Source organism: Leuresthes tenuis, unplaced genomic scaffold (genome assembly GCF_036924035.1).
Source record: "Leuresthes tenuis unplaced genomic scaffold, fLeuTen1.0.hap1 SCAF_2, whole genome shotgun sequence".
In the NCBI taxonomy this organism is placed as follows: domain Eukaryota; kingdom Metazoa; phylum Chordata; class Actinopteri; order Atheriniformes; family Atherinopsidae; genus Leuresthes; species Leuresthes tenuis.
Genome location: NW_027325356.1, coordinates 25189996 through 25209651, shown reverse-complemented (window position 1 = coordinate 25209651; position 19656 = coordinate 25189996). Strand labels below are relative to the sequence as shown.

Below are 19656 nucleotides of genomic sequence, written 5' to 3'. Positions count from 1 at the left end.
CAGAGTGGAAGCAGCAACAGGAGCAGGATGTAGATCTGCAGCCTGTTCTACAGTGGGTTGTGGCTCGGCAGCGGCCGACGTGGGAAGAAGTGGCAGCATTCTCCGCCACAACCAAGGGACTGTGGTCCAAGTTTGATGCTCTGCGGCTGGAGCAGGGCGTCCTGCAGCGAGCCTGGAAGGAGCCTGCAACGGGTGAGGATAGGTGGCAAGTTGTGGTCCCCAGAAACCTGCGGGTAGATGTGCTTAAGGCCATGCATGGAGCGGCGGGATCTGGGCATTTTGGGGTTACAAAAACCCTCCGCCGCCTTCGCCAGTGCTTCTACTGGGGGCGGTGTAGGAGGGACGTAGAGGACTTCTGCCGTCAGTGCGACCCCTATGTGGCCTGCAAGGGTCCCTCTGGCCGGTCACACGCTCCCCTCCAGCAGTTTGCAGTGGGTGGCCCGATGGAGAGAGTGGCGGTGGACATTGTGGGCCCTCTGCCACGCTCTTCCAAAGGTAACCGCTATGTTCTCTCAGCCATCGACTACTTTACTCGGTGGCCAGAGGCATACCCGCTGCCCGACCAAGAGACAGGAACAGTGGTGGACGCGCTGCTGGAGGGCATGTTCAGCCGTTTTGGGGTGCCGGAGATCATACATTCCGATCAGGGCAGAAATTTTGAGTCCCGGCTGTTTGCTTTGATGTGTGAGCGCCTCGGTGCACACAAGACTCGCACCACCCCCTTGCGACCCCAGAGTGATGGGTTGGTAGAAAGATTCCACCGCACCTTGGGTCAGCAGCTGGCTATCCTCACGTCGAAGCACCAGAAGGACTGGGATGACCATTTGCCCCTTGTGCTAATGGCGTGTCGGTCTGCAGTGCAGGAGACCACAGCTTGCACACCGGCTCTTCTCATGTTGGGGAGAGAGCTGCGTACCCCAGCCATGGTGGCATTTGGTCGACCGCCAGATTCGGAAGACACACCCCCGGGTCCTGAGTACGCACGGAAACTTCAGGATCGCCTTGAGTCAGCGCATAGTTTTGCTCGGAAGCAGCAGCTGAGTGCTGGGGTGAGACAAAGACGTAATTATGACGTGAGAACGCAGGGGAGGCATTTTCTGACTGGTGAGCTAGTGTGGGTCTACAGTCCCCGGCGCAAGAAGGGTCGGTGCCCTAAACTTGACAGCCAGTGGGTAGGCCCTTGTAGAGTGTTAGAGAGACTGGGAGAAGTCGTATACCGGGTGCAGCTGCCATCCAAGGGGAGAAAGGTGGTTCTCCACAGAGACAGACTGGCTCCTTACAGAGGGGCCTCTCCCGCACCGGCACAGACTACATCAGCAGCTCGGTCCCCGCAGGCTTCCTCACCTTTCCCTCCATCCCCCCTTTCCCCATCCCCACTACCAGCAACAGCGACACCAGCCTACTCGTCTCCAGCGCCCAACCCGGCTAGGGCACAGAGACGGAGGAGAGTTCCGATTCGGTTTAGGGACTTTGTTGGCCCTTTGCAGGGAGTTTAGTTGGGGGTGAGACCCCTTAGTCTTGAAGGGCAAGAATGCGCCCTGGTCTCACTGGAGGGGCCGGTAGTCTACCCGGACCTTCCTAGTTCAGAGAGTTAAATTAGATTTTGTTATGGACTGGCAAAGACATTTTTCCTGTTGATGTAAAAAGAAAAAGTATATGGAGAATTGTTTTGTTTACTGTTTGCATATTGATGTTACTGTTGCATTCTTTTGTTGTCCCCGCCTGCAGATTGAACTGAATGTGATTTCCCATGCCTACATGTTCTTATGCGTACCTCGTGGGCGAGGAACTTTGTACTGGGGGGGTAGTGTAACGACCCAGAATAAGGTTAAGAGCACACAGTTGGCTGTTTCCCCCTCTTCCTGCCAATCACTAGACCACAGGCCATGTCACTCAGGTGTGGGCTGGTGGTTGGTGGGACAGAGTGGGCGTGAGCCAGTCTGGGTGCAGGTTTGGGCGCTCTCCTGAGTTTGGTAGAGAAGCAGTGCTGATGATCGCACGTGGGTTATGGTCCAACAGTACTGAGTTGTAAACGGGATTGAGTTCTGTAAAATAAAAGAGCAGTTCGACAACGTCTTGTCTGTGAAGTTCCCCGCAAGTCATTACAATACTTAACATGAGAAAAAAACACTAAACAAAACAAGGCTATGAAAATACACTATGACTATGGCTATCTTAACAGGCTATGAGGCAGGAAACCAAATTTAGCTTTCGGTGGCATGAAGGGAAGGTGTGAACAATTAGACAGGTGACGTGAGTGAACTGAACGTGACAGGGGAAAAACATGGCTAGAACAAAACATGATTAAACATAAACTGTGACATGACAAACTATTGCAGAGCAGACTGTGACAGGTTCACAGCCACATTCTTTGACCAGCACCCTGTACCGTTGTTGGTTCTGTCAATTCTTATAAGGAAACAGGCTGGCGGATGCAATTGGATTGGTCTGATCCTGAGATGGAACTTGATATGCAGAGTACATCTGATAACAAGTTGAACATAAACACCATCTTAAAATTTCATTTCGTACATACATTTTTCATCAGTGGATCATGAGTCAACTCTTAAATAATTTAGCAGCAAATGTAATTATTGTTTAAGAGATTTTATTTTCACCACACATATCAAATGTCAACAGCTTTATCAAGCTAAAGGACAATGATGAATGCGTGATGGTGAATAAACTTGCCTGAAGGTAATTTCTGGAGACATAAACTAGTACACTGACAAGCTGTGAGGACACCAGTGATTCTACAGTTTTCTGGGGTGTTTTTTTTCTTTGGTTTTTAAAACAAATATATTTTGGTACAATATAGCAGCTGCACTGGTGAAAAATGCCCTTAAGATGTTTATTTATGCCTGAGTATTAATAGAGGTGTGCTGGTTTATTTGCTTACAAATGATGCTTCAAGAGTGTTTCTTTTCAGGTCAAAAAAGTCTGTATGTAGTGTGTGAAAATCATAAATAAAATTGACATGAATTGCTGTTTTTTTTTTTTTATTATGGCCCATTTTTTAGCAAAGCAGTAGAGAGGAAAACACATTAAGTTAGAATGGCTATAAGTAAGAGATTCGATCACCAAAAAATAAGAAAAAAACTTTAATAATGGTAATAACACTTTTATAGCTCAACACAACAACATTGGCTGTAACTATAAAAGTCTCATTAGTGTCATTATGGGTAAGATATCCTGTTCTCTTAAAGAACACATTGCTAAACACGAACAGGAGTTCCATGGAGAGAAACCATAAAACCAGTCTGGCTGCAAGATTTCAGTGAAAAACATTGTAACTCATGTCTACTTTTCATGAGGATTGATGCAGTTAAGCCCAGCCAAACAGGTGGAAATTTTAATCATCTCAAGAAAAAGAGAGACATGTATCTTTTTTATTATTATTATTCAATCATAAAAAATATGTTTTCCAAACACATAAACAAGAGCTTCCAAATCAAATATTTTTTACAATGGTTTCTAAATCTCTTAATTATGTTTTTTTTTTTTACAAATATTTGTATTTCACACACATATGCAACGCAATGAGTATTTTCACTATTCTCAAGTTTCAGTTTTTATGCTAAAGTTTTTGGATGTTTTTTCTTTATAATCTCTTTTTAATCCTGGAAGAATGTTCAGTTTCAAACCCGCCCATTCTCGTGGTTTATGTTGATCTTCAGGTTTTGTCATGTTTTTTCCCCTGTCACTTAGTCTCACTCAAGTCACCTGTTTCTGTTCACAGCTGCACATCATCACGATTCACCTCCCCACAGTATTTAGTTTCCAGGTTCAGTCTCACTCATTGCGAAATCCTCCCTTCACTTACCCTTTCCATGAATGAAGTCACGTTTCGCCTCATAGCCACAGTTAAGTTCATAGTCTTGTTAATCATAGTCTTGTTTTGTTTCGTCAAAGTTTTAGTATTTTTTATATCCGGCTCAGCGGCGACCTTTGTTCTTGCCTTTGTGCTTTTTTGTTGGAATAAAACTTTTGCTTTTTGAAAGTCTGCATCTGCGTCCTCCCTTCTTGCATCAAACCTGACAGAAGAATTTCGCCAGATATGAACCCAGCGGACTTACGTGCTCTCCTGCATCAAACCAGACACCCATCTACGTGCCCATAGCTCAACGCATCTCTGTGGAAGTGTCTGGGTGGTTTGTCTTGTATGTTTTTGTTTCATATTTGTTCTGTCTGAGCGCTGTTTGCTGGTGACCTTGATGAAGACCACAGATGTAGAAAGTGCTGATAAAACAATAAAAGTAATTCTCTGAACATACCATAAGTCTTGCTGGAATGCCATCCTCTCTCGCCTCATGCATCAAGGATTACGAAAAACAGAAATAACAGTCTGTTAGAATGTATTCACTTTGCTGAACAGTCGGTCAAAGTGACCTCTCTTACAGGTGGACTCAATATTGAAAAAAAAAAGCAAAATATTGAATAGGTCCAACAATCTCAGACACCCCCCCAAAAAAAAAATGAAAGAAAAAAGCTGATGCTCATGAAATTTTTTGCCAAAACCAGATCAAGTTATTTTGACCAATCATATGGATTTTATATCTGGGATTGTTAGTGAGAAGCAATGTTCAGGTAACATTAGCAAGGCAGTACTATCTACAAGGAAAACTGCAATATTTCCCTAGGGCTGACCAATTAGTTTAATTCCTAAACCTAACCTGAAAAAATTAAACTGAGTAGCAAGTGAAAACGAAAAAAAAGAGAGGAAAAAATAATTGCCCTAAAATGGTCACAAAGTCACAGTTCTAAGTACTATTAGTTTCAAACCAGAAAATATTTCAAAATAACATTTACTAAAAGCATGTAGTGTCGCAGGGCACTGACACCAGAGAGCATTTTGTCCGTATAACAAAAGCTCCAAAACAGCAGTATTGGACACCTGGGAAGTGAGACCTTTTACTTGGATTTAATTTGATCACAGGCGTCTTATTCAATGATCTAACTATAGTATTGTATTACTTCAATCGTGAAACTTAACAACTGGTAATATTTTCAAGCCCTTTCAGGCAGACAGAAAGGACTGCAGCTGTTAAGATTGATTGGTTTCAAACATTTTCTTCCTGTGTGTATACAAAGAGTTTCACTGAGTGTTCAAAATTGGATTATGTTTTAGCCTAGTAGGCATCGACAAAGCTTGATGGAAGGAACCCAGTCAGTGTATCAATTTCCTGGCCCAAGTTGTAGGCTGTGAAGCAGTTACTGAACACTTAAAGAGCTACACATTTGGACTTAAGAAGAAAGCTTGTCATCTTTTCTCCCCCTCCCTGCCTGGCATCAGTAAATCACTGTCTATTTGCTTAAAAACTGTCTCAGAAACTTTTGTGGGATTTAAACAAATGTTGGGTTACCTTAATCTTCTTTTGTTGTCAAAACTCTTTTATTAGTCTGTTGTTCAGTCAGAATTCTCTTTGTCTTTATTTACCAGAACGGGATACTAGATATTAGCATAATGGGTGTAAAGCAAACATGACTCTCATCGACTGATGAAAAAGACCGAACCAGAAGACAGAGCTACAGTAGGTCTGGTGATGAAACAGCTGGATGTCCTTAATGCTGACAACAACTTACCCTTTTCCTTTGTATCTGCTGAATCTTTTTTTAAGACTAAATAAATGGATAGGGATATGCACTGCAGAAAGGAATCTCAAAGGACAAAACCTGTGAACTATATGTTGGTCATTAAACTTAAACACTTCATGATTTAGATGCGAGTTCAACAAAAAGCAGGATTGTGTTGTGGTGAGACCATTTCAACCAAAACCACACGATGGCAGCATAGGTACACTGAAATGCCAAAAATAATGCCTCCATTGTTGAGCTTCACAAGGCTGTTTTTAAAGCTGTTTTCATCGTGAATCCCAGAGCAATAGTAATGCAGTAGTAATGGACCACCAAAGCGAAGCTAAAGATTTAAATGCCATGCCAAACAGATAGTATTAAACACTGCTTCATAGCATTCACCACAATTGCAATGTCACTTTGATATAAGGTTGAATAGCTGGGTTTTCTGCACTCTCACGGATGTAAAAGGGCATGTTTAGCTCGAATACAACACATTGTGAAAATCTATAAAACATCCACTGTACTCAAATCACTTCAATAATTTATGTAAAGAATGAAGAAGCAACTCAATTCTGCAGTTCTCTTTACATCAACTGACTGTGTACACTACATTAGGATACAAATCTGATTCTTCTTAAGGTCCTTTGTCACAACTGATACCATTTTGGTGGATTGTGTCTCTTTTCTTCACATGTTTATGCAATGACACGCTCTTTTGGATAGTCATATCATAAAAACACATGTAAATGAATATGAAAAAAACAAAACATATTTTGAACTCATTTGGGTGAATTTGCTGTTTTAAATGTTCATTTAAATAATCAAGATCACTATCATTAATTTATAAGACATTTGGAAATTCAGATGATCTAGCCTTTGAGGTTTTTGAATGTATTTCCCTCTGGCAGTTCTTTGACCAATTCGGAAGGCTTCATCTCACATTGTCTGAGAGGATTAAGGGGCACAATGCCACAAGGCTTGTGTTTGGCTTGATGAAGAGCGTTAACACAGTGCTGGCAGTCATGCTGATGGCCTTCACTGTATTCTATGGAAAAAAGGTCTTTGAAGATAACAAGATTTTGAGAGGCTGAATTCAATGAATGTCAAACTTGACGTCATGGCTAAAAGCTTCATTCAGTTGGGAATCTTGATTCCGAGTTGAGTTTGAATAAAACTATCAGTTTTAAAAACTCAAAATTCACACACTAAATCCATTTCGAACATACATACGAGCGTCAGCTGCACAAAGATCTCTCTGTATGTCATTTTGCTTAAAAGTGATAATTTGGCAGAGCACTTTGCCTTTTTTCCAGAATGGCATGGTAATAATGAGAGTATAATCACACTGAATCACAGCTCCACTTATCACAGACTGATGTTTGAATTACAACAGTTGAGCAAATTACATGAACCAGGAGACACTTAAAATCAGTTAGTCTTTCTTTCTTTCTTTTTTTCTTTTTTTCTTTCTTTCTTTCTTTCTTTCTTTCTTTCTTTCTTTCTTTCTTTCTTTCTTTCTTTCTTTCTTTCTTTCTTTCTTTCTTTCTTTCTTTCTTTCTTTCTTTCTTTCTTTCTTTCTTTCTTTCTTTCTTTCTTTCTTTCTTTCTTTCTTAGACACTTCTTTCCTATGTGTCTTCTGCTAAGTTGAAGAAACCATAGAACATCTTTTTCTGAGATGTCCGAGACCAGCGGTTCCCAACCGGGTTGACACACACCCAGTCCCCCACACCTTCCAAAAGCTTTTTTATAGCCATATTAAAGGCGGCGTGTTTAACAACTAGTTGGGGAAAATGTTATTATATTTTGAGGCGCGTTGAACAAAAATTGCAGTCTAAAGTCTAAATGACAGTGTAGCTAACACAACCCTGTCATCACAACACAGGTTATGGAACATAACAACATATGAATGAAACTGCAGTTGTTTCTGGCTGCTTTGCAACTGCTGCTGGCTGCTTTCCTCTAATTTTGATTTAAAAAATGTAAGGGGCTTTTGAATTACATTAGCATGCTTCATGTGAAGGTGGCAACGTAGATAAGAAGGCTTCAGGCAGCTGTTTGCTAGAACCTCACTGCACACCACGCACTGCGGCTCTGGGCTGGCGGGGTTAGATGATCAGCTTTTTATATTTGGTCTCAGGTACTTTTTATACACATGTTTTTATGTCATGTTGAAATGATCTAATTCCATTTGATGTGTAAATAACAAAGGAATTGGACAATAAAGTAGATGTCAAAAGTCATTCTTTCTGGACTGTTGGTAAAAATATAACATGGACTAAACCAAAACCTTTGGTAAAGTTGCAACCATAATTTTTTTTTCTGTCTGTTCCACGGTGGTTTCTTTTACAGTGACAAACTCTCTTTGGTTGTCTTTAGGGAGCAAATTGTGTTTCAGAGAGAACACAGTGGATCCAACGATTGTCAACTCCATCACATTACCTTGTTACTTTTTCCATCATAGAAGTTAACTGAGATTTTACTTTAAATTTAGCTTTATTATGGTTCAAAAGCAAGGGCACACTAAAAGTAACACTATAGAGCAAATTAAGTATACAATAAGCATCGACTTTTTAATGAATTTCTGACATGAATGATTTGTGATCATAAAAATGTTAGATGGATGTGGGGATGGGCCAGTGCACGTAAAGAGATCTGAAAAGTGAGTTTTCATTTCTGTTATTGATGTTTTCTCATCTACATTCCTTTGTCTTTTAAATATGATGTTGTTATTCAATTTGAGACTTATCTTCTGAGCAGATTGGCCCAGCATGGCTTTTGTTTGAACTGACCATATCAAAGGATTATAAATCAGTGGTTTTTATGTGTTGTTTGAAACAGTCTAATTAATTTCGGGTTGTCTTTTAAAATCCCACTTACAGTCGTGTTACTTACCTGCGGCAGCTTACATGTTTGAAATTTAGGTTAATTAGAATGTACCTTGTGGGTTAGATTAGTTCGTAAAGGTGTAACTTCCATCATTTCTATGTGGCGTGACGTGAATGATTGCAGACAAACTGCAACCATTTCTTCCCCTCCGGTGGAATATATTTGTAATTGATTTTTCATGATATACTAAAGCGCAGAAGAAGTTGAAAAGTTGTGCTAATTTATGGAAGAAATCATGAAGCAGTTTATGATTTTGATGTTTTATTTAATGAGAAAATATATATGATTCCATTAATACTTTATGAATGTTTGTAAATTTGTGTTTTTCTAATATTGTCTCTTCTGTTCAGCATTTCTGTAAGACGGACATGCTTGGCAAGCTAAATTTGTTGTCCGAGTTTGAAATGACACAATATAGTAATGCTACAAAATCTCCCAAATGATCATTTATGTAAATGCAATCTTAAATGCAAATAATGCAAGTTTGAAATGTTATATTTCATCGTGCAAATGACCTTGTTCAAATAACTCTCTGAACACATAGGGCATAAAACCAAGTCCAAGTCCAAATACCACTGAGCTACTGAAATACTGAGGGGTATTTTGAATATCTCTTTTTATCACTCTCTGATTAAACAATAATAACGTTAACATAAAGAGACATCAGTGTTGGCCAAAATATCTGGGGCAATGGATAATGAACCTTTTAATGATAATGTAGCAGGCGCTGTAGGTATCGTCAGAACCCTTTGAAAAACCTGCTGTAGCTTTGTAAATACAATATGTCCACATGCCCTTTATAACAGCATGGATAGTGACATAACAAGGCACATCTAATAAAGTACGCAGCAAAGAACCTGCTTTGTTATGACTGTGATGGAAAGTCTAACGATGACTGGCTGCTCCTGAGCTGCTTTTACACTCCTCAGCTAAGCTGCACTTTATTACTTTAGAAAACTGCCGCTATGGTTTTTATTTGATTGTGGTGGACTTTACTGTATATCATTAAATGTAAAAAGAGACATTGAGTTAAGGTTTTGGATCAAACCAAACACTCTTTGCTAATGTTAAAATGGACCCACAAGCTTTTTTCAGTTTCTTTTTCTTTTTAAACTAAAGTGGACCGAAAGACGGCTTATTGCAGAGGTATCTTCTCTTCTGCCCTCATTTACCGCAGTGGATTCCACAAAGATTTAAAATGACAAAGCATTGTGCAATACATTGCTTTTAGTACTTATCTGACTGAAGGAAGATCACAGATCAATTAATTCTGAAGGGAAAGACAGAAAAGAGTCAAACCAAAGACAGGATGGATTTTAAGGTTTCATTTTAAGATTTGACATCGATTTAGTATGTTTTGAGTATTTTATGCCTAAAAGTTTTGCAGTAGAGGTATTATTGAGTTTGGCAAGATAAGTTCAAAGAATACATTTAATTGCATGTCCAATAAACTTAGTCAGTCTTTACAATAATAGGAGCCTGTGCCCCAGTAGAACCTTATGTCTCGCAACGCCCCTGGTTCGTGCCAGTCCATCATCCATTATTGCAATGGATTGTTCTGATTCAAGAGTTCGCAGGAGAAATCAAAATTATAAAAACAAACTAAAATATGATAAGAAGTTCAATGCATATTTTATCCATACATCCCATTTAAGACCAGAACCCTCCACCTCAGGTAGACATTGATCACACCATTGCGCCGACGGGAGACTGGGGAAATGTAAAACGAACAAACCTAAACTCAAGGAAAGATCGACAGCTACATCCAGCCAATGAAATACTTTTTAGCTGTAAATAGAATGAGATAAACCAATCATGAGCCACTGCTGCATTTCAATGATTGCTATTGGTTGGATTAAACATACGGAGCTGACGTCTCTATCGCGCGGGTCTGTCAAAAAATATCTGCTAACTTGTATTTTTTTTTTACCCGGAGAAGCTTGAACTTCTGCTCACTGTGACAGTATTTTATTTAGTTAATGGCTAGATATAATACGTTTATAGCGAACTATTGAGTTTGATACAGTTTTTCTCTTTTATCAGATTCTTAAGTGTTACGTGACAGTTTGTAAATTGGATTAGCTCTAAATTAAGACAGTGTTGAATGGTGGTGTAGCCGACTTGCTAGCTAGCCAGACGTACTGTGGGGACTGACGACTAGAGCATTAACATTTTGAACGTTCTGACTCTGACATATTGGTGTAATATCCATATATACCTCGTAGCTGTCCGACCGGGGCAAGGCATGAACGGTAATGTTATACGCTTGACAATTCCGCATGTTTTGGTCTTCACAATCTAAGGGTGTGTGCTAACATTACAAACGTCCATTGATCGTCTATGTCCAAAGTAACAATCAGCTGACGGAGAAGTCACTTGGTTAACATGGATAGTTATAGTCAGCGCTTTGAATCCACAACAGGACGCGATAGTAAACCTCAAAAGAAGAAAGGGTCTTCTTACCACAGCACTTCATCTTATGATGAAGGGGACCGCAAACCAAAGTTTGTAAGTATGAAAGACTAAGCAGAAACGTGTATTTTATTCTATTATCACATTCCACAAAACATATGAAAGGTTTACGGCCATTTGATGGAAGACTATCACTTTTCTTTTTAGATTTATAACTTTTAGGTCATTTTATCTACCTTATGTCTTGTTTGGCACTTGTAATACAAAGAATTTACACCCCACACACACACTAAGAAATAGGCGGTGCAAGAGCGTTTTCCACACATAGTAGGAGCTTGTGTATTTTTTGTTTTTGTTATGTATGCGATGGCAAATTGCATGAACATTATGTGACAATTGATTACTACAATCACCCATGCGCCTCAATAATACATTTGGAAGAGGCAAACGGGTAAATGAGCAGACCTCTGGAGATATCACCACTTTATTATAGTACTTTATTGACGCACATGTGTAAGCCCACTGCAGACAAATGCTTTTACAGAATGTAGATCACAATGAAGAAAATGTATGCACAATGCAATCTTTGGATTTTTCTCTCTGCACGGTGACCTTGACTGTTTTGTGACTTTGTTTTGCAGGTAGGAACTCCAAAGGTTAAAATTAGCACAGAGTTAAGCTAACACTAATCCATGTGTTTTCTCCTACTACAGACGTGTTGAGGTTCTGTCTGCCTGCCTTCATCCCTCTGGCAGAGATAGGGAGATGTTTTTGGGGAAAAAACTTTTACCACCGGGGTCTCATTTTTAAAAAGTTGAACTTCAGTTTGTGCCACAGTGAAGCTGTGAAACATGCGTCCCTTTCAGACAGCAAGGTTGTGTTTACCACAGAACTCCTTCAAATAACCTTTGGTCACTTTTTGAACTATGACTCCAGTGTCTTGACCTCGTGAAGTTTAATACTTGTTGTGAATGCTCAGAGATTCTAGCCTTCAATTCCAGTACAGATTTGTTCATGAAATGTTTTCTCAGTCAGACTGCTTTCTGTATCACTGGGGTGAGGGGGGTAAAAACCCATGCTTTCGCTCTGTGATGAGTGTCAGCTAAGTTAGGTTAGTGTGTGTGTGTGTGTGTGTGTAACCTCAACAATGTTCGAACGGTGCATAGAAAAAAATAAAAGAAAGAAATTTGACATTTACACATACAATGAAGCAATTATGATCCTGTTGGAGATGGTGGTAATTGATCATTTGCCCTAAATTTAGCTTTACTTTATCCTACAGCTGTATCACGCGGTGTCTTATGGACTGATTAGAATACTGACTCGTGGCAGCATGCCACAAAACTTGTGTAACATCTGATTAATGTCTCTCAAATGTCTTACGACTGATCTTCTATAAGCGCCCAAAATCTCAAAGTAACATTTTTAGATAGTCTTTGAGACGGTAATAAATCGCGAGTGGGTGCAGTCCCAAAAAAATGTCTTACCACGTTGAAGGTCAAGACAAGATGTGCAGGTAATAGAAGGTGGACTCAGAAATCCAGACTAGATTTATTTAATTTTTGGCTCGGGTGCATCTAAGTTTATAATAATGTCAGTTATCTGAACAGATGATATTTGCAAATGGTAGCAAAAGAAAACGCTATTTCTGGAATGTAACAACACCAAGCGCAGATGTTTATTTCTGTATGTCCTGATTTGCTTTCTTTCTGCTCCCCACCTCCAGCACTTGCCCTTTAAAAACATCACAGATGATGTGGTAAGATTTGAGAAACGGGTGTACTCTCTGTGGTTTGTCTCTGCACCATCTAACCTTAGTTTAAGACAACTAATCTGCTCCTTCTTAGTGGCAATTAAGTTTGCCTGTATTGCAAGAAATTAGATTTACCTTCACTATAGAGCACAAACTGCTTTTCACACTAACAATAATTTCACATGCATGTGTCAAGAAGACGTTCTGGATTGAGCTTTGTTCATACAATTCACGCACATCATCGCTGTTTACTAACTTGTTGAAGTTTTGTCCATTAACCATTCGTTATCTGTCTTGTGTATTTTGTTTATCTCAGCTTGGCACAGACCATTCTTTATCAGATTGCGTTTTCTCTCTACAGCTGGACAGATTTGCCAGTATTCGGATCCCAGGCAGCAAAAAAGAGCGGCCGCCCTTAACACAGTCCAAACACAACACAAATGACTGGTCCACCTCTTCGTCATCCACCCTGCATCATTTCGAGGAACTGTCATCGAAGATCACCTCGGAAAAGGAAATCTTGGCCCTGTTTGAAAAGATGATGGTGAGTTGTTTAGTTATGACACAAAATCGCAAACCCTCAGCTGATACAAGGGTGAAAAGTGTGTAAGTGAAGAAGATAATGATAGAAAACATTTAAATATACACTGGATATAACACGTGTGCCATATCTGGAAAATCCTTTTTTTATTTTTTTTTATTCTTGAATTAATGGTTTGAATCAAAAAACCAGAGAAGCACATTCGCCCTCCTTTTAGCTCTAATGACGGCACGCACTCAAGCATACATGGGAAAAATTGTGCGGAACGTAAGATCCTCTTTTGATGGCCTGCTTTGGTCTTTGGGTAGTTCTTTTAAAGCTTTGAGGTGCGTTTGCAGTCATTATCCTGCTGCAGTGCGAGTGCTTCCTCATAGCGGTGAAAACCTCTTTAAATCATGTGGCAGTACGTCTCCTGTCGCTGACATCCTGATCAAGGACAGTTGCAAGTATCCAACCCCAGAAAAATCTCCCACAGGCTTTGAATGAGACGTAGTAAACCCTTTTTAACTTTTGTTTAGCTATGTCTTTTCCTCTGACTTATTCAGCTTTTGCAGCCAACTTGCATGGCAGTGATCTGACTTTGTCAAACCTTAGCTCTGAGTGATGGTTTGATGATGTTATAGCCATTTTCAAAAAGCACAGCTGTTGTCCATGGTGATTTAATAGGTGACATTAGTCATTTTCACACACACACACACACACACACACCAGTAGTCCTGGGATGTTCCAGAGATGTTCTGGAGCGATGGCATCCAAGTATGCAAATGTCCATATTGTGAACTATGGACATCTTGCATATATTCTCCACCCAGCACTCAGAGGGTGGAGGACATCAGAGGATGAGACAAAATATGGAAGAAGCAAATATTTGTTTGAGTTGCTGCTGCAATGCGAGTGAGCGTGTGTTTGTGTTTTGCGTTTCCCCCAAATTGTTTGTCCTTTCTGCTTACCTGTAAGCTACGTCCTGCTCTTTTCCCACTATAGTGGATATGCACAGATGCATGCACTACTCAAATCAATACAATAATTGGCCTAATCTGCTAAAAACATCGATGCCACAGCATAACCTGCATCATCGCCCACACTCCCTCCCTCGCAATTCCAGCTGTGAGAGCTTATTTCCAGCAGAAAGCCTCCTGCTGTGACGCTCATGTGTAAACAGCAGCTGCGGAAAAAGCCTTGATCAAACTGTCCGCTCATATTCCTGAAAATCTCTGGTATTCATGTAAAAACGACTTGTGGTTATGAAGTCAGTGACTTCTGCTCTTAAAGGCTGGATTTGAGCCACTATGTGTGATTTGTATATGAGAATGCTTTGTCAGGAGTTAAGCTGTATATATATATATATATATATATATATATATATACACTACCAGTCAAAAGTTTAGGCCCATCCACTCATTCAAAATGCAAGTAAGTGAGTACAAACTTTTGACTGGTGATGTGTATGTATCGCCATTCAGTCTAGAAATGTCAAAGTATGAATTTTGGTCCATATTGCCCATCTCAAATAAAGTGAATAAACAAATGGATCATTGAAAAACCCTGGATTGTAATTAATTTATTTCTAGTTAGGTGAATGACGCAAAAAACAGTGGAAATAACAGTCCTTTCAGAGGTTTGAAACGGCCAATCATATGAAGGCCACATAGCTGCTTCTTGATAGTCATGCCAAATGTAGAAACCCTGCTCTCTCTCTTGAAGAGCGTGTATTAAGTCGGAGACTACAAGACTATAGCGACACATAACTTCCAAGGACGGAGATGAATTTGTTTCTTTTACACACAAACATAGGTATTTTGACAAATTAAGATTCCTTGCAGTCTATGTGGCTGATCAATCGATGCTAATCCTGTTCTTTGCTCCTCAAAACGGATATTGTTGAAAACTCCTGAGATAATGTTCTCCAGTTTCTTTCGGCTTGCTGTGTCAGATTGCGCACCGTTCTGTTCTTGGTTTGATGTCAGCATATATGCGTCGATCCCTGCTTTGTTTATCTGGCAATGGAAACCTCCATCGAGATAGCGATGGTGTTGACCTCGTTAACAGGGATGTCAGCGCTTACATATGTTAAGGATGAAGTGACTGTTGCTGCAGAATGAAACCAGTTTTTTATTTTTTTTTCCTCTCATTCATCCTCGAGTGAGCTGCTTCGCCTGCACAGAGACCAAAACAGCTATAAATGTTCCTTTGAAACGTGTGATGTCCTTGTGCTTTGTCTCTCTGTTTGGACAAAGATTTCTGTGTTAACTCGCGCTGTGTGGATGTGACTTCTCTTCTATTTGGAACAAAGGAGGGAAAACGTCCGCTCGACAAATACCTGTGCTTGTGTGCGAAGCCTTGGTGTAAACAAACAGCTGTCTGACCTCACCCAGATGTGAGCGTGCTGCCCTCCCTGTCTTCTCCTTAGTCTGCCGAGCAGCTGCTTTTCCTGGAGAGTTTTCTTCCTGTACCTGACCTGACGTCTCCTGAGTGTTTAAACTTCCACAGAAGGTCCACCATACAGTGGTCAAGGTTTTTTTGACATGCTTCCAGTGTTTTGTACACTAAGTGTGGATTTTCAGGCGCAGACCAACGTTAGTCTTGTGGTCGGAGGTGGTGTTGTGTTTTGGTGGGAAGAAAGATGATAGTTTCATGTTGGCCTGATCCCCTGCTTCCTTTTTTCTTTTTAGGAGGACATGAACTTGAATGAGGACAAAAAGACTCCTTTGAGGGAAAAGGACCTCAACACAAAGCGGGAAATGGTCATTCAGTATGTTTTTGCTGCGTCCAAAACTGTGAGTATTTATATATTTATGTATATATTTATGTATAATCTTAAATCGTACTTTCAATAATTTCCTGACTGCTTGTTTTTTTTTTTTTTTTGTGTTTTTTTTTAATGAGATTTGGTTTTCAGACCTGACATTTAACATACCATTTACTTGGATTATTCATGCGTTTAAAGACGAAAGGAGTTTAGAGGACAGAGGTCGCCCACTCGTATCTAACATTAACCCAGTGAGGCCTTGTTGCTCTGTGGAGTTATCGCTCTCTCAGATTTCTTCAGTCTTTTCCAAAGGGTTGTTTAAATGTATTTCTACCGATATTCTCCTCTAGGTCTTTTAGCAATAGGTCACCACAGTTACCGGGACAGAAGGTGATAAAACTGTTTGTAGGAAGCTAAAAATCAAAGAAATGGGTCCCGCTCACTTCTCTTTCCTCCCCGGAACAACAATGCTTTCCAACAATTTGTCAAAAGTTTTCAAACTGAGGTGCATGTATGTTCTGAAAAGGGAAAAAAACTCGACAGTAAAACAAACGACTCGTTTTCAGTCTGCTCTCAAAGCTTTGCTTTTAAAGTTTCATGAATGTTGTAGAAATCAATACATGGACCTCTGCTCTGGGTGTTTGCTGCAGGTCCAGGATTTATTTCTGCTCTTGATGTGACCCGATTCCGCTGTGAAAGCAGCCACCTGCTGGAGATTTTCAGTTTTCCTGCCCAAGAAGGAAAAGCACTTCCATTTCTAAAAAATCCATTTCTAACCCCAAACAGTCACAATAACAACACAGTGTTTTATTGTCCGTAGCTTAGTATCGTCAGCCCTACAGTTTCCTAATAATTTCAATGAATGACTGTGTTCAGCTTGTGTTTCCTCTGAAGATTTCAGGAGTAATTTGTCTTTTCAGGAGTTTTTTTTTTTTTTTTTTGGAGAAAGACGAATACGATAAATAGTGTTTCTGCTTTGTTAATATTACAGAACTGTATTTATCAACAAATAATCTTTGTCAAGACCAAGAACCTTGAATTTAAAGACGATATTCACTTGCAATGCTCCAATTCTTGTGACCAGCGACAGCAGGCGTGTTTTTTAAACCTTTGATTATGTTCTTTACGCCCCCTCCTGATGTTTTTAAGTACGGCTTTGGCATGTTGAGTTGGTAAATAGCCTTGTTGAGAAACAATTTCTTTTTTTTTTTCCAACGCTGTAACACAGAATTAACGCTGACCTTTGTCAGTGTGCTCTGTGGCAGTGGTTGTCTCGAGCAACCACTCTACTTCTTGGAGTCCCCGCTGCTGATTTGTCTGCGGTGCCCCTGCGGAGGAGGAGGAGGAGGCTGTGATTTACTCTGTTTTGACTTTAAATCGCAGACAGAATCTTTGCAGATGTTTCTGCGGAGGCTGGTATCACAAGGATGTTCTGAGACAGACGTTGCTGTTATTTAAAAAAAAGAATTGTCATGTTACAAGGATGAGTTGTTTTTACTTTAACTTGATTCAATTAATACTGCAAGAAGTTAGCTTTGGACCCAGTAAGCTTTGAGACCGTCAGACGGAATGATGGTACCATGAATATCTTTAAATATTGACCAGAACATGTGAGGATAAGTATAAGACCCTATGACATGGCTATGAAGACATGGTTTATTCTCTCTGTAAAAGTAATGACTTTCCTAGTTTGTTCATTATGGATTATTACTAAAAGAAAACTAAACTAAAATGAATGTTGTTTGCGATAGTTTTGGAATGACATTCTGCCAAAAACAAAAAGGCAAAGTACACGAAATGACAGCAGGTCAGGAGAAGTTGGTGCTTCAGCTGTTTTTCTTTTCTCATATCTCTCAGCTTTCACAGCCACAGAACGAGAGGCCCGTCTACAAATATGGGATTCTTCTTCTGCTGGTGAACTGTTTGTTAGAAAAGGGAGGCGTGGCGATCCCACAAAACAACACAGAGCTGTGCAGAGCAAAGGAGCCGACACGTACAGCTCGGCAAAACATCGTGCCGAGGATTTGATTGATAGCTTCATTACACCGCGACAGTTTCCTGGAATGGCATGCAATCAGTTTCTTTTCTGTCTTCAGCAAACTTTTTTCGCTGTCTGATGGGCCAGTTAGTGAATGGCTTTACACCAATTATAGATCGACACAGTTTGAATAACTGATAAAACGAGCATCGAGACTTTTTCACATCCTCTTCTTCTTCTTTTTAAATCACTGACTGTTCGCTCACAGTTTAGTCTTGACTGGAAAAACGTTCGCCTCTGCAGTGACTTCTCCGGGCTGCTTGAAGTCAGGCGTTCCATGAAATGAGATGAGTTTGGAACTGTGCGTCTCGTTGGAAATGAGAGAAGTCGTGGCGACTACGGTTCCTCTCAAGAGACGTTTGGGTTCTTATCAGGATTAAATGTTTTCCTTCGAAGCATCACTCGGATTTGTTTCACATCACGTCTGGTAGAGGGATTTGAGAAAAGATGATTGTTTTTTTGGCAAATATTTGTAGTAAAGAAGACAAATTCTTACTCTTTTGTCTAATTGTGAGTCAAAGGTAGACATTACTACCTGTTGAGTCGTCATTGCAAAGCTCCCAGGAATTCCAAAAGATTCATCGTCTGAACACATGAGCACAGCAACTGTTGGTTGGTTCGAGGATTTGAGCCTGTTTGTCAATCCCACTCCAAACAGGTTGTGGGGTTGAGGAACCCTAATGTGACTAATACACATTGTCCTCTTTCTCCTCTGTGAAATTTGAGAATTAATGTCAGCTGAACTGCATCAGTTCATATGTTGAATTTGATTAATTTCCTCTTTTTTCCCCCTTCTGTAGATGTGTATGATTCTTGTCTTGAAACTATAATCGAGCATTCCTTGTGATGAATATGAGAAAACTGACCAAAGACGTCAAACTTAAATGGTTTTTGGTTGTTTAGAAGAGAGATTTAAAAGAAATGTCAGAACCTGTGAGCTTTCTGTTACTGTTGACCGACACCGTGTTGAAGCTGTTGCTTTCACTTTCTCATTTCCGATAGTTTCTGATCGATGGTTCAAGAGACGCGTGGCACCCAAAATTTAGGCCTGGTCTTTTAAGAGAGCCTTTTCATGCTGTCTGTAAAATCAGAGTATTGGTTCTTTCTTTATGTTATTATGAGAAATGGTTTTTTTTAAGCATAGTTTTTGTTTTTTTGTTAAACAAGAGGGATAGAGTGATTTAAAAAAAAAAAAAAAATCTCCATTTTCATTTAATTTTCATTCATCTTTTATTGAAGTCGGGACAGAAATGTGAAATGGGTGTGAATACTTTTTGCATGTTGCTTCTATTTAAAAGTCCAGCTTGCACATTATCTGTGAATTAATCAGCTGCTCCAGCAGCAATGCATCCAGCATTTGTTTAAAACATATATTTCTTTTTTGTCTTCAAACTTTATTGGCTGCAGTTAAGAGATTTCCTCTTCCTTTTTTTTTGGTCCAGGGTAGCCTCAGGAACAGTCATCAGATATCGCCCCAGGAATTCCTCAGTGAGTTGAAGTCGGGGGTTCTGGATGAGCGTCTGTTTGCCTGCCTGGACTCACTGCGGGTTTCCCTCACCAGCAATCCCGTCAGGTAAAGTCCACGATCTTCCACAGACTTCCTCATTTTAGTGCAAGTGAATGTTTGTGTTGCTTCTTTCAGAACTGATCAAACGCACACGTCTGTTTATCGTTAAACCAGAAAATCCCCTTTCCTGGAG

The 19656-nt window shown here is 40.1% G+C and overlaps 1 protein-coding gene across 1 annotated transcript in view; it reads left to right on the top strand.

The window, feature by feature from the left end:
* Positions 1-10357: 10357 nt before the first annotated feature.
* Positions 10358-19656, top strand: part of LOC140302055 (protein diaphanous homolog 3-like) — a 147403-nt gene continuing 138104 nt past the window's right edge. Inside the window, exons 1-5 of the mRNA XM_072380796.1 lie at positions 10358-10971; positions 12602-12634; positions 12990-13172; positions 15842-15946; positions 19399-19529. Coding sequence (XP_072236897.1) covers positions 10849-10971; positions 12602-12634; positions 12990-13172; positions 15842-15946; positions 19399-19529 — 575 coding nt within the window. The 5' untranslated portion in view covers positions 10358-10848. The remainder of the gene's footprint in view (positions 10972-12601; positions 12635-12989; positions 13173-15841; positions 15947-19398; positions 19530-19656) is intronic.